Source organism: Bos indicus x Bos taurus, chromosome 23 (assembly GCF_003369695.1).
Source record: "Bos indicus x Bos taurus breed Angus x Brahman F1 hybrid chromosome 23, Bos_hybrid_MaternalHap_v2.0, whole genome shotgun sequence".
NCBI classification, from domain to species: domain Eukaryota; kingdom Metazoa; phylum Chordata; class Mammalia; order Artiodactyla; family Bovidae; genus Bos; species Bos indicus x Bos taurus.
Genome location: NC_040098.1, coordinates 46555430 through 46569623, shown reverse-complemented (window position 1 = coordinate 46569623; position 14194 = coordinate 46555430). Strand labels below are relative to the sequence as shown.

The window sequence follows — 14194 nt, the reverse complement described above, 5'->3', positions numbered from 1 at the left end:
ATGACAGGAGTGGGAATTTGTAAGAGTGAACGTTATGTAGAAATAAGCAAGTATGGGTTGAATTCTAGGACAGTTCAGTTCAGTTCAGTCGCTCAGTCGTGTCTGACTCTTTGCAACCCATGAATCGCAGCACGCCAGGCCTCCCTGTCCATCACCAACTCTTGGAGCTCACTCAAACTCATGTCCATTGAGTCTGTGATACCATCCAGCCATCTCATCCTCTGTTGTCTCCTTCTCCTCCTGCCCCCAATCCCTCCCAGCATCAGGGTCTTTTCCAATGAATCAACTCTTCACATGAGGTGGCCAAAATATTGGAGTTTCAGCTTTAGCATCAGTCCTTCCACTGAACACCCAGGGCTGATCTCCTTTAGGATGGACTGGTTGGACCTCCTTGCAGTCCAAGGGACTCTCACCCAGCCATTTATTGAGTAACTGAGCCACAAGTCTGCCCTGGCCGACGACTTCTCCAGAATTCTAACCTACTCAGTCGGTGCCTCCAACTTAGAATTTGGGGTATCAGTTTTGACCTGGGATTTGCCTGGTTGCCATTTCCTTCCTGGGATTTTCCTGGTTGAGTTCTGCCTGCCCATGCGGGGGACACGGGTTCAATCCCCGGTCTGGGAAGATTCCACGTGCCAAGGTGACTAAACCCATGCGCCACAGCTATTGAGCCCACGCCGTGCAACTACCGAAGCCCACCCACCTAAGCCTGTGCTCTGCAACAAGAGAAGTCAGGAGATGAGAAGCCCGTGCCCCGCAATGAAATGTAGCCCCTGCCCGCCGCAACTAGAGAAAGCCTGTGCACAGCAGCGAAGACCCAGTACAGCCAAAAATTAATTAATTAAAAGATAGTTTTTGACCTAATGTTCAAACTGAGGAAAAGGATTGCCGTTCTTTTTCGTCACTTATTACCATCCCTTCTACAATCTTGTGTAAATGGCAAGAGCATCCTGCCCAGAATTCGGAAGAATGGTGAGTGGTATCGTGCAAAAGGGCCTCAGGAAAACCAGCATCTGCCATGTAACCACCAGGAGAGTAAACATCAGAAAGCACTGGGGTAGTGCAAAAAAAAAAAAAGATTGACATTAATAATGTCTAGCATTGTCAAAATCCTTCTGATTTTAAGGATTTGGGGTTAGGATTCCACTGCAGCCAAGTGCCAATTTGCAAACGTTCTTCCCCTTGTAACTTTAAACTCAGGGGGTTGTAGGGACTTCAAAGACTGGTGGTCCAGGGGCTAAGAATCCACCTTGCAATGCAGGGGACACAGGTTCAATCCCTGGCCAGGGATCTAAGATCCCACTTGCCACGGAGCAGTTAGGTAAGCCCAAGAGCTGCAACAGAAGATCCCGCATGATGCAGCGAAGACTTGGCAGCCAAATGAATAAACAATATTAAAATAACAACAACAATAATAGCAAACTCGGGGAGTTGTAAATTCAGGGTAGAACAGGCAAGTCATTAGAGATGCTTTTATGCATAAAATCTCTGGAGAAATGGAACTGTGCCAAGAATGAGGAAAGCCAAAACAAACAAAGGGAGAGTTCATGTCATCATCTGCATGTATGAGGAGAAAAAGTTATACAAACTATTCGACTCGTTTCGAAAGCATAATTAGACGTAAATGCCTCCATTTTTGACCCCTGAGGGGCCTTTCTGCACATGTGCAGTCAGGGAGATCTCCTTGACCTCCAGGATGAAGACTGTGGTCATCATCTTCTCACTCAAGCAGATTTCAGCTCCTCTCTGCTCCTGTCTTTATCTCTGCCATGAAGCACCAACTGGAGACAAGCTCCTGCTGCCCAGCCTGGGGTCCAGCTGGCTCCAGTCTCAGCCCCACTCATGGTTGGGGGCGGCCGTGAACCCTTGATACGTTTTTCTCATTGTACTCCCACGATTGACTTATGAAGGTGATAAAATTATTCTCATGTTTTGCAGATAAGGGAACTCCTTTGGGAAGGTTTATACGTATATGGAATCTGAGAACTTCTCTCCTTCGGTTCTGTGGTTGTTTAGTCACTAAGTCGTGTCTGACTCTTTTGTGACCCCATGGACTCTAGCTCAACAGTCTTCTCTGTCCATGGGATTCTTCAGGGAAGAATATGAAGCAGGTTACCATTTCCTCCTTCAGGGGATCTTCCCAACCAAGAGATCAAATCCATGTCTCCTGTGTCTCCTGCATTGGTAGGCAAATTCTTTACCACTGAGCCACCCGGGCTTAGATGAGATAAACTTGATATTCACTAACTTCAGCTTTAGGCCCTATGCAATTTGGGGGTTATAATGGGCTGCTAGGCTTTTAGAGGTATTTTTTTATGTAAATGTATTTTTCAAAAAAATATTTATTCATTTGCCTGCATCAGGTCTTAGGTGCAACACTTGAGACCAGGCATAGAACCCATGTCCCCTGTGTTGCGTGACAGATTCTTAACCACTGTACCACTGGGAAGTCCCTGTTTTTTGGTTTTTTTTTGATTAGTTTTTATTCATCTTAGTGTAGTAAGTCAGGTGGTGAGGTTCGCTTGCTAATGTGCCTTTTTAAAGACCTTACCTCATAGCAGAGAAAATTAAGTGCTGGAAAGAATGGCTCAACAGCCAGTCATACGCCATGCTTTATGGCATAGCCAGCCAATATGGAGAGGGGGGCGTGTGTGGAAAAAGACAAGGTGAGGTGATTAATTTTTAAGTACTAAATATTTATTGACAGATTATCTCTCCAGGCAGTGTTCACATGCTCGGGACCGATGCTTGTAACTTGGCAGTGCTGTTTAAGCAAACAAACTCAGTCAGTTGAATGCAAATGATTAACAGGAAGTCTGGGAGCTGACACAGTTGCCAACCTTCTGGCTGAGAGAAGAGGCCCGGGTTAAAGTCTGAGAGCGGTGACTTGCAGAAAGGTCCCTTCACCCCTCACTGATTTTCCTGTAGGGAAGGGTGGACACGCTGGAGTCAGAACCTCCCTGGGGCAACTTGTTTTTTGTGTGTGTATAAACAGGCAAGATGAGACGGGGGAGGAGACAGAGCAAAGCAAATCGCTAAGAGTTCCTTCAGAAACGTGTTGGAGAAAGGTGGAAAAGCAGCACCGTGGGGAATGCAGAGGAAAGGAAGACAGAAAAAGGACAAGCAGGATCAGCTGGAAGGTCACGGAGCGGCCGGTCAGAGCTGCGTCCACCTAGAGGATGGTTATGGATTTCGGAGAAAATGTAAGTTAAGTCTGTCTACCCTCTGACCAGATGTCCCAAGAGACATTCTACTCATTTCCTGGGTTTGAATGATGGGCTTTTGGAAGCATTGTCTCTTCTGTGTGTCTCTGGTCACGGCCCTGATTTTTGTGTTTGTTTGCAACAACAAGTTACAGGAGAATACAAATTTCCTTCAAGCTTCCTTATCCAATGCTTCACTATTATCAGAAGTCTGTCACCAGATTTTTAAGGGGAAGAGTTTTTGCCCTAAAAAGAATGCATTGAAGAGTACCTTCAGTGAAACCACCTGTCATGAGTACGTGGCTCAGAGTCACTACATAACAGAAACACTCTCTGAAGAAGAGGCTGGCTTCCCCTTGGCTTATGTGATGACCATCCACAAAGACTTCGGCACTTTTGAGAGACTCTTCAGGGCTATTTACATGCCCCAAAATGTCTACTGTGTTCACGTGGACAAAAAGGCAACAGATACATTTAAAGGCTCGGTGAAGCAGTTACTGAGCTGCTTCCCAAACGCTTTTCTGGCTTCCAAGATGGAGCCCGTGGTCTACGGTGGGATTTCCAGGCTCCAGGCTGACCTGAACTGCATGAAAGATCTTGTGGCCTCAGAGGTTCCGTGGAAATACATCCTCAACACCTGTGGGCAAGATTTCCCCCTGAAAACCAACAGGGAGATCGTTCAGTATCTGAAGGGATTTAAAGGGAAAAACATCACCCCCGGGGTGCTGCCTCCAGCTCACGCAATTGGGCGGACTAAGTATGTCCATCACGAGCTATTAAACCCAAAAAATTCCTACGTGATTAAAACCACAAAATTGAAAACACTGCCTCCTCACAACATGACCGTTTACTTTGGCACTGCCTATGTGGCCCTCACAAGGGAATTCGCAAACTTCGTCCTTCACGACCCGCTGGCGCTTGACTTAATGTCCTGGTCCACGGACACGTACAGTCCTGATGAACATTTCTGGGTCACACTCAATAGGATTCCTGGTATGTATATCTCTTAACTTTTGTTATGAATTAACATCTCATGGCCAATACTGAATAAACCACTAAAAAATAAGTTTTTAAAAATTAACACCTTCATAAAGATCTTTCTTCACGTGAGTTTGATCCCTGGGTCAGGAAGATCCCCTGGAGGAGGGCTTGGCAAGCCACTCCAGTATTCCTGCCTGGAGACTCCTGTGGACAGAGGATCCTGGTGGGCTGCAGTCCATAGGGAAGCTAAGACTCGACTGAAGTGACTTAGCACACATTCACTGTTTCAAATGTTCATTAAAATATCTTTATAGCAGCTCTGCTCACAGAGTGGGAGGTGTAATTCATCTTCATTTTGTGGTGTTGTTGTTCAGTGACTAGTGTCTGACTCTTCTGCAACCCACCCCATGGACTGTAGCCCCCCAGGCTCCTCTGTCCATGAGATTTCCCAGGCAGTGGGTTGCCATTTCCTTCTCCAAGGGATCTTCCCTACCCAAGGATCAAACCCACGTCCCCTGCATCTGCTCCTTTGGCAGGCGGATTCCTTACCACTGTGCCACCTAGGAAGCCCAAAGATTCCTAGACCAATGTCTTTATTTTATGGACAAAGAAGATTCAGCATGGTTGCATGATGTGTTCAAATTACCCAGCTAGCAGGCAAATGCACCAATTGTACCAGGTCGCCTAAGCCTGATGTTCTTTTAAGCTGATTTCCCAAATTAGTTGTTCGGTTGTTCCTAAATCAACTTCACCTTTCCTTGGTCCAAGTTCTAATGCCTTAAATAATCTCCAATTGTTTACAGTGAACTAATTTCAGTTCTGCTAGTTCAATTGGAAATAAAAATTCAGATTCCTAATTCAAAGGAAAACTAACTTGAATCAACATAAGGATTAGGGTCATGGCTTCTTGAGATTAGTGGTTCAGCCCTAGATACATATTAAAGGCTCCTGGAGCTTGTAAAAATACATTTCCTGATTTCCTGGGTGGATGTGAACTTCAGTATTTGTTCAGCCTCCAGGAAATTCTCAGGAGCAGTCAAGGCTGTGAACCACTGTGGATGCTTATTTTTGATGTTAGTACACAAAGCTTGTTAGACTTAGAATGCTTTTTAAATCAATGGTTTTCCCAGAGCGGGAATGAGTAATGTTGTAATGATAAAAGAAATCAAGACAAGGACCTAGTGTATAGCACGGGGCAATGTCTTGTAATAATTTATATTGGAAAATGATCTGAAAAAGCTTTCCCGGTGGCTCAGCAGTAAAGAATCTGCCTGTAGTACAGGAGACACAAGTTGAGTTCCTGGGTTGAGAAGATCCCCTGGAGGAGGGCTGGGCAACCCACTCCAGTATTCTTGCCTGGAGAATCCCATGGACAGAGGAGCCTGGCGGGCTACAGTCCATAGGGTTGCATACATATATGTGCGTGCGTGGTCAGTTGCTTCACTTGTATCCGGTTCTTTGCAACCCTATAGATGTATATATCACTTTGCTGTGTACTTGAAATTAGCACAACACTGTAAATCAACTATATTGGAATAATTTTTTTTAATTAAGAAAAAAATTAAATGACCTCTTTTGGCAGAGATCGCAGTCAAAAAAGAAATCAGGGCTCAAGAAAGTGAAATGAAGGAACTTCCCTGGAGGTCCAGTGGTTAAGAATCCGCCTCCCAATGCAGATCTGGTTCAATTCCTGGTTGGAGAACTAAGATCCCACATGCCTTGGGGCAACTAAGCCTGTGAGCCACAACTAAGACCCAACTAAGTCATGATGTGGCCCAAAATAATAAAATTTTAATAAGAAACTGAACTGGAGGAGTCAGGACCATTCAGCTGTCCACGTGGAGCTGTAGTACCCAGAATAAGGGGAGGAAAAGCCCCACTTCTCTCTTATGTGTTGCTTGGACCAAATACCATGTAGACCGTTTCCATGGATCTGGGATTAGAATAGTGAACAAACCCAAGGGATGTTTGGAAGCCGAGGCTGGAGAAATGGTGTCAAGGAAACTCATTTATCAAGTGTTGGACAGATGACCTGTGAGTCTCTATCACTCTGGAGCCCATGAGTCTAACTAATGATTCTAATCAATTTATTGAACAGAAATGCTGTGTCCTCAGCATGATTTATCTATTGGAACTAGATTGTTACATCTCTGGTAAAGACCAGCAGTTACAGGTCAGTGAGACAATGGAAAACAAATGGACAGCTCCATGCCTTTCAAAACGTTTCAAGGAAGGAGCCTTTAGAATTGCTTCTGTGTTACGTGTCCAGAGGATTCTTGTTAGAGGCCTTCACTGGGCCAGCCAACTCTTACAAGACCTGAGGCAGGCCTGAGAGTAGGGCTTGGTCGTGAGGAGGTGAGGGAACTAGAAACTTAAGTGTCTGTTTAATGGTTCCTCCTGCTATGTGAACATCTGGGTCATTTCTGTTTCAAGGGTCCTTCTTTGCTGATTATGAGTTTGTTGGCTGTTTGTTTTGGACATTTTAAGATTGTTCTAATTAACTGCAGTGATGGTGGGTGTGTTAGGATTCTCAATAGGACAGGGACTTCCCTTGTGGTCTCGTGGTTAAGAATTTGAGCTTCCATGGCGGGGGTGGGCACAGGCTCAATCCCTGGTTGGGGAACTAAGATCCCACATGCCAAGTGGTGTGGCCAAAAAGTTAAAAAAATTAGAAGAAGAAGCAATAGGACAGAAAAAAAGATCTCCTGGATGAAATGGCCTTGTGGGGATGTAGCTGCTGCTAAGTCGCTTCAGTCGTGTCCGACTCTGTGTGACCCCATAGACGGCAGCCCACCAGGCTCCTCCATCTCTGGGATTCTCCAGGCAAGAACACTGGAGTGGGTTGCCATTTCCTTCTCCAATGCATGAAAGTGAAAAATGAAAGTGAAGTCGCTCAGTCGTGTCCGATTTAGCGACCCCATGGACTGCAGCCCACCAGGCTCCTCAGTCTATGGGATTTTCCAGGCAAGAGTACTGGTGTGGGGTGCCATTGCCTTCTCCGGGGGATGTAGCACACCATCTGAGAGAAGGACAGTGTGAGCCACATACGTAACTTTCCATCTTTCGCGGCTGCATTATAGAAACAAAAATGAGTAGGTCAAGTGACTTTGAATCATGTATTTTATTGAACCCAATATAACTCAAATACCAAAGGCGCCCATGGCTGGTGGCTCCTGGGATGCACAGAGCAGGCAGCCGGGTGTCCTCCCCGCTCAGGGAAGAACAGTCAGACAGCAGCGGGGCCGTCCTAGTGACTCGGAGAAGCGTCAGCATCTTCATCTCTGGTTCTCTGTCCTTACCTAAGAGTCTTACCTCTGCTTCAGGGCTTCTTCTTGCTTGTGAGCCCGGCAGGTTCTACTTTCAGCACCTTCCCCTTGTGTCTCCAGCCAGATTCTGGGCCGCTCTGTTGATGGCAATTCCTCTCTGTCTCCTTCAGATGTTTGTTCTCAGAGAGTCTCGCTGTGTGGGTCCTGAAGTCACCGCATAGTGAGCATCCCTGTTCGCATCCCGGCCACTTCCTGGGCAGCAGGAACCCCTCTGTAGAGGCGCTGCCTTTCACTGAGGCCCCCAACCATTCAGGTCAGGTGGGGCCAGCAGGGCAGGGTCACATGGTTTCAAACACAAGGCAAGCCGTGGTCCTAATATGCAGTAAGGCCATTCAGCAGCAGCCGGTCCTCCGGAAACCTCTCAGAAGTGAGGGTTCCTGCACAGCCCGCTCAGGCGAAGGGGCCCACAAGGACAGATGTGCTCCAGAAAGAGTGTTCACAGGTGCCTTAAACGATGCTGTCCAATGGACGTCACCAGCTGTTGTGAAATGAGCGTTCCTGACCTTCCTCCGTCTTTACCCCACTTCTCTCCCAACTCTGTCCTGCGCCTTCCATTCCTTAACCCAGGTCACACCAAGGTGGCAGCCTTTCAGTTCCCTGTTGGCCTCAGCCATGGCTGATTTCCAGTTAGGACAGAGATCCTTTTATGGGCCAGAGGTGCCAGTTCACCACCTCCTGTTTGCTTCCAAGTTATAGATCATGTGCTCCTCCCGTCGGCATGGTTCTGCCCTGAGCAGGAACTTTTGGTGGGTTAGTTTTATTCATCACATGCTCTTGGGATTTAAAGATTTTGAAACTGACCAACGGTTTCGGCCTCACTTGCAACAAAGGAATATTTCTCATTTGATTCAGTGGGAGCTTATTTCAAATTAATATTAATGAATGAAAAGAGTCTTTTCTCATTCTGAAAAAAATCTCATAGAAAAAGAAAAAGCTGAGAGCAGGTTTCATTGGAGATGGGAGGAAAAAAGAACAAGAAGAAATCAAAAGGGGAAGGTATAGAGAAAAGAAGAAAATTGGAAATTGTGGGCTTGGAAGACAGATTTTATTCGCTTTTCATTTTTCCCTTGGAGAACCAGCCGACGGACCCGCCCTGCTGGTATTTTCTGCCGTGTATGTGGCCCTGTGCCCTTGAAAGGGGAGGCTTGTTGAGTTTCTGCTGTAAAGTCCACACTGGCCTGACTCCATCTTTATTGGAGGCTGGCTAGTTGCTTTAGTCTCTTTATATGTACAGATGCTGTGCTGAGGTGCCAAGTGCTGAAACCTTGAGAGAAGCAGGAAGAATCAGTCTAAATAAAGCTGCTTCTGGGAACTCACAGCTTCGCGGCCCCCCCAGGGATTTGGCTGGGATCTTGCTATCTCCAGAGGGAATTTATGCTTCTCAAACACATTATGCTTACAAAGCTTCCAGGATCACTGGGTGTATGGGCAGACTTGCTGGGGAAGGACGGTTGGGGGATAAGTTTTATTAATAGCTTGAACAACCTCTTTTTTCATATCTGTTGAAATATAGACTTTTGTCATAGGAAAAGAAATCAGCAAGTTGGGATACATGCGAGTTATTTTTCAAGGAAATACCATCTTTCCTCAAAAAAAAAAAAAAAAAAAAATAGAACTACCATACAATCCAGCAATCCCACCACTGGGTATTTATCCAAAGAAAACAAAAACACTAACTCAAAAACATGCATTAATATATACCCCATCTTTATTCCTGCATTATTTATTAAAGCCAAGATATGGAACCAAGCTAAGTGCCCATCAGTAGATGAATGGATAAAGAAGATGTGGTTTACACACACGCACACTCAGCAATAAAGAAGAATGAAATCTTGTCATTTGTAATAACATGGGTAAACCTAGAGAGCACCACGCTGAATGAAGAGAGTCAGGCAGAGAGAAAAATACCAGAGGATTTCACTTATATGTGGAATCTAGAAAACAAAACACAAAACCAGAAATGGAGTCGTCGATACAAAGAACAAACAAATGGTTGGCAGAGGCAAGGGGGTTGGAGGGAGAAATAGGTGAAGGATACTGAAAAGTACAAACTGGGACTTCCCATGTGGTCCAGTGGCTAGGATTCCACGCTCTCAATGCTAGGGGCCCAGGTTAGATCCCTGGCCAGGGGACTAGATCCCATGTGCCACAAGGAAGAGTTTGCATGGCGATACTAAGACCCGGCATAGCCTAAAAATATAAATAAATATTTTAAAAGAGAAAAAAGAGGTACCAACTTCCAGTTGCAAGACAAATGAGTCACAGGTAGGAAAGGTACAGAGCTACAGGGTGGGGAACAAAGCCATTAATATTGTAAGGTCTTCGGGTGGTGACAGATGGCAATAGCCCATTGTGGAGATTATTCCGAAATGTATAGACATATTAATAGCAAATCACTGTGTTGTGTGACAGGGACTAGCACAGGTCAAGAATCCATCAAAAACAAACTCAAAGGAAAAGAGATCAAATTTATGGTTACCAGAGGGAGGGGATATTGGATGAAGACAGTCAAAAGGTACAAACTTCCAGTTACAAGATAAATAAGGATTGCAGCGTATGTCATACTTAATATAATTAACTCTGCTATACTGGAGTGGGTAGCCTTTCCCTTCTCCAGGGGATCTTCCTAATCCAGGGATTGAACTCAGGTCTCCCACATTGCAGGTGGATTTCTTTGAACCCAGGTCTCCCACATTGCAGGCAGATTCTTTACCAGCTGAGCCACAAAAGAAGCCCAAGAATACTGGAGTGGGTAGCCTATCCCTTCTCCAGGGGATCTTCCCTACTCAGGAACCCAACTGGGGTCTCCTGCATTGCAGGCAGATTCTTTACCAACTGAGCTCCCTGGGAAGCCTGTAGAGTCAGTGGTGGCTCCCAATTTGTTGGCGGGATTTAAAAGCAGACAGTCCTGGCTTTGCCACCTACAATCTGTGTCATTTGGGGCAAAATGTCTAATTTCTCTGATTTGTCATCAAAACATCACCTTGTCAGACTGTAGGAAGGATTAGATTACACACAAATTGTACCTGGGATGTTGTAGGAGCTTATTAACTCTTCCAAGAGAGGGAGAACAAAAAAGAACTTCTTAGATGCTGCTTTTTGAAGTTTTAGTGTTAAAATTCTAAAACTTCTGTGTGTGACCAAAAAAAAAAGTGTTTTTGAAGGCACAGGGATTTTTTTTTTACTAGAAATCGGACATGCAGCCCACAGAGGTCACCACTCAGCTGTTGCTTTTATTAGCAGGGTCACATGAGTGGGGTCTGAAGTGGCTGCTTTCTCTTTCCTCTTATTAGGAAGTGGCATTCCGAGCCGAGTCCAGGGCGTCTGACGCTGCCAAGTTTCTGTCATCCTAGCTCGGTCGGAAGACAGACGGTCTCCAGGCCCTTGCTCACACTGCCCCTTCGTTCTGAAATGCTCTTTTGTCGCTCATTCTGGAATGTTCGCCCGATCTAGTTGAAATAGCCTCAGTTCGTGTTGAAAGGTCACTTACTTCCTCAGGAAAGTTTCTCTGCTCCCCGGCCCTCCCACAGAAGCCGCCACCCCCACCCACCCACTTGACTGCTGTCCTAGGGTGACCCCCACAGCATCTCACTGGTCCCCCCTCAACCCCACCTCCCTGCCCCACCCTCACCTCCTGCACCCCAAAAGGTGCAGGACTGAACTGGATGACTGACACCAGCCCTTGGACTTCTGGCCTAACTTCCTCCTGTTGGGCTCCAGCAGAATGTTGAGTGAGGAGCCACTGAGTGGGAGACGATAGTGTCGTCTTCCCCTTCTCTTCAATGTCATCTTTTCTCCAAGTGATGGAAATTCTCCTTCCGTTTGGCAGAAAGCTCAGTCTGCTATTTTCAGTCTAATTCAGCTTTTACATCCTGCCTCTGGCTCCACCCCCTTTTCCAAAGGGCAGACATCCTTAGCACCTAGGCCAAATCCACCAGCAAACTTGAGTGCAGTGGGTCTGTGGGAGTCAGCAGTTACCTGAGACCGAGCTCACCTCGCATCAGCCTGTGCGTCATGGCAGTGATGGAAGCTGTTTTAGTTCAAGTCTTAGAAAATCGAAATCAACCGTTAGGGGAATTTGCCAGTTGTACCAACCCTGAGAGGCTCTGATTAAAACTATCCAGAAAATGTAGGTAGGTGCTTTACTTTGCTACCACTTGAATTCCTTGTAGACTTGCTAAGCCCCAAGCCGACCTCTTTCCTCTCGGTCAGCTTTTCCCCTGAGGCCTCTCTTTGCCTGAAGAAATTCTAATTATCTTTGAGAGCTGTACTGAGCTCTGTGTACTGAGCACCCACCACCCTCGGGTAGAGTTTGTCCTCTGGCCTCTTTTTCTCCTGCTGGTATCCTTATCTTCTTAAGGGTTTATTGTTGTTCCAGTATCTGTGGAGACAGAGTGAAGAGTCCTAGAGGGTTAGAGGGACATTTCTGTCTTTTTGAGCCTCCACCACACACTGCTGAGTGTCAAACTGAATGTGATTCACCTATGCTGCTACTATAAAATAAATGTGGCATTAAAACAGGCAGGACGGGGGCAGGGCACAACCTTTAAAAGAATGAAGGAGCTGTTGAGAACAGAACATAAACTGGCTAGAACCCCAACGTGGTTAGGCCCAAGAAGGTGGAAGGTTTGATTTCCACTGGACCTTGAGCTTCCTTGTAATACATTAGCTAAATGACACACCTACAGGCACCATGACAGTTCCAAGGTCAACCATAAAAGTGCTCAGTTCAGCTCAGTCGCTCAGTCGTGTCCGACTCTTTGCGACCCCATGAACCGCAGCACGCCAGGCCTCCCTGTCCATCACCGACTCCCAGAGTGCGCCCACACCCATGTCCACTGAGTCGGTGATGCCATCCAACCATCTCATCCTCTGTCGTCCCCTTCTCCTCCTGCCCTCAATCTTTCCCAGTATCAGCGTCTTTTCCAGTGAGCCAGCTCTTCGCATCAGGTGGCCAAAGTATTGTAGTTTCAGCTTCAACATCAGTCCTTCCAATGAATACCCAGGACTGATCTCCTTTAGGATGGACTGGTTGGATCCTCGCAGTCCAAGGGACTCTCAAGAGTCTTCTCCAACACCACAGTTCAAAAGCATCAATTCTTTGGCGCTCAGCTTTCTTTATAGTCCAACTCTCACATCCATACATGACTACTGGAAAAACCATAGCCTTGACTAGATGGACCTTTGCTGAGGAAGTTATGTCTCTGCTTTTTAATATGCTGTCTAGGTTGGTCATAACTTTCCTTCCAAGGAGTAAGTGTCTTTTAATTTCATGGCTGCAATCACCATCTGCAGTGATTTTGGAGCCCAGAAAAATAAAGCCTGACACTGTTTCCACTGTTTCCCCATCTATTTGCCATGAAGTGGTGGGACCGGATGCCATGATCTTAGTTTTCTGAATGTTGAGCTTTAAGCCAACTTTTTCACTCTCTTCTTTCACTTTCATCAAGAGGCTCTTTAGTTCCTCTTCACTTTCTGCCATAAGGGTGGTGTCATATCTGAGGTTATTGATATTTCTCCCAGCAATCTTGATTCCAGCTTTGCTTCATCCAGTCCAGCATTTCGCATGATGTACTCCGCACATAAGTTAAATAAACAGGGTGACAATGTACAGCCTTGATGTACTCCTTTTCCTATTTGGAACCAGTCTGTTGTTCCATGTCCAGTTCTAACTGTTGCTTCCTGACCTGCATACAGATTTCTCAAGAGGCAGGTCAGGTGGTCTGGTATTCCCATCTCTTTCAGAGTTTATTGTGACCAGTTCCTGGAAATCTCTGCCCCTTCCCCAAATTTGTTGGTGTTTTCAGTTGCTAAGTCCTGTCCAACTCTGAGACTCCCTGGACGGCAGCACACCAGGCTTCCCTATCTGTCACCAACTCCCAGAGCTTTCTCAAACTCATGTCCATTGAGTCAGTGATACCATCCAACCATCTCATCCTCTGTCATCCCCTTCTCCTCCTGCCTTCAATCTTTCCCAACATGAGGGTCTTTTCCAGTGAGTCAGCTCTTCTCATCAGGCCACAGTATTGGAGCTTCAACTTCAGCATCAGTCCTTCCAATGAATATTCAGAGTTGATTTCCTTTAAGATTGACTGATTTGGTATTTTTGCTGTGCAAGAAACTCTCAAGACTCTTCTCCAGCACCACAGTTCAAAGGCATCAATTCTTCAGCACTCAACCTTCTTTATGGTCCAACTCTCACATCTGTACATGACTACTGGAAAAAACCACAGTTTTGACTGTATGGACATTTGTTGGCAAAGTGGTGTCTGGTTTTTAATTTGCTGTCTAGGTTTGTCATAGCTTTTCATCCAGAGAGCAAGTATCTTTTAATTTCAGGCTGCAGTCACTGTCTGCAGTGATTTTGGAGCCCAAGAAAATGAAGTCTGTCACTGTTTCCATTTTTTTCTCCATCTAACTGCCATGAAGTGATGGGACTGGATACCATGATTTTTGTTTTTTAAATGTTGAGTTTTAAGCCAGCGTTTTCACTCTCCTCTTTCACCTTCATCAAGAGGTTCTTTAGTTCCTCCTCGCTTTCTGCCATTAGGGTGGTGTCATCGGCATACCTAAGTTTATTGATATTTCTCCCTGCAATCTTGATTCCAGTTTATGATTCATCCAGCCTGGCATTTCGCCTATGAAATTACCCAGCCCGTAAAAACTAACAACTCTGTTCCCTGG

At 45.8% G+C, this 14194-nt stretch overlaps 2 protein-coding genes across 3 annotated transcripts in view; both read left to right on the top strand.

Annotated features, from left to right (window-relative positions):
• The window catches only part of LOC113882206 (N-acetyllactosaminide beta-1,6-N-acetylglucosaminyl-transferase-like), a 119489-nt gene that overhangs the window by 21499 nt on the left and 83796 nt on the right, over nt 1-14194 (top strand). The gene's annotated exons all lie outside the window — the stretch shown is intronic.
• Nucleotides 2172-14194, top strand: part of LOC113882208 (N-acetyllactosaminide beta-1,6-N-acetylglucosaminyl-transferase-like) — a 57909-nt gene continuing 45886 nt past the window's right edge. Inside the window, exon 1 of the mRNA XM_027525419.1 lies at nt 2172-4196. Within this exon, the coding sequence (XP_027381220.1) occupies nt 3272-4196 (925 nt within the window). The 5' untranslated portion in view covers nt 2172-3271. The remainder of the gene's footprint in view (nt 4197-14194) is intronic.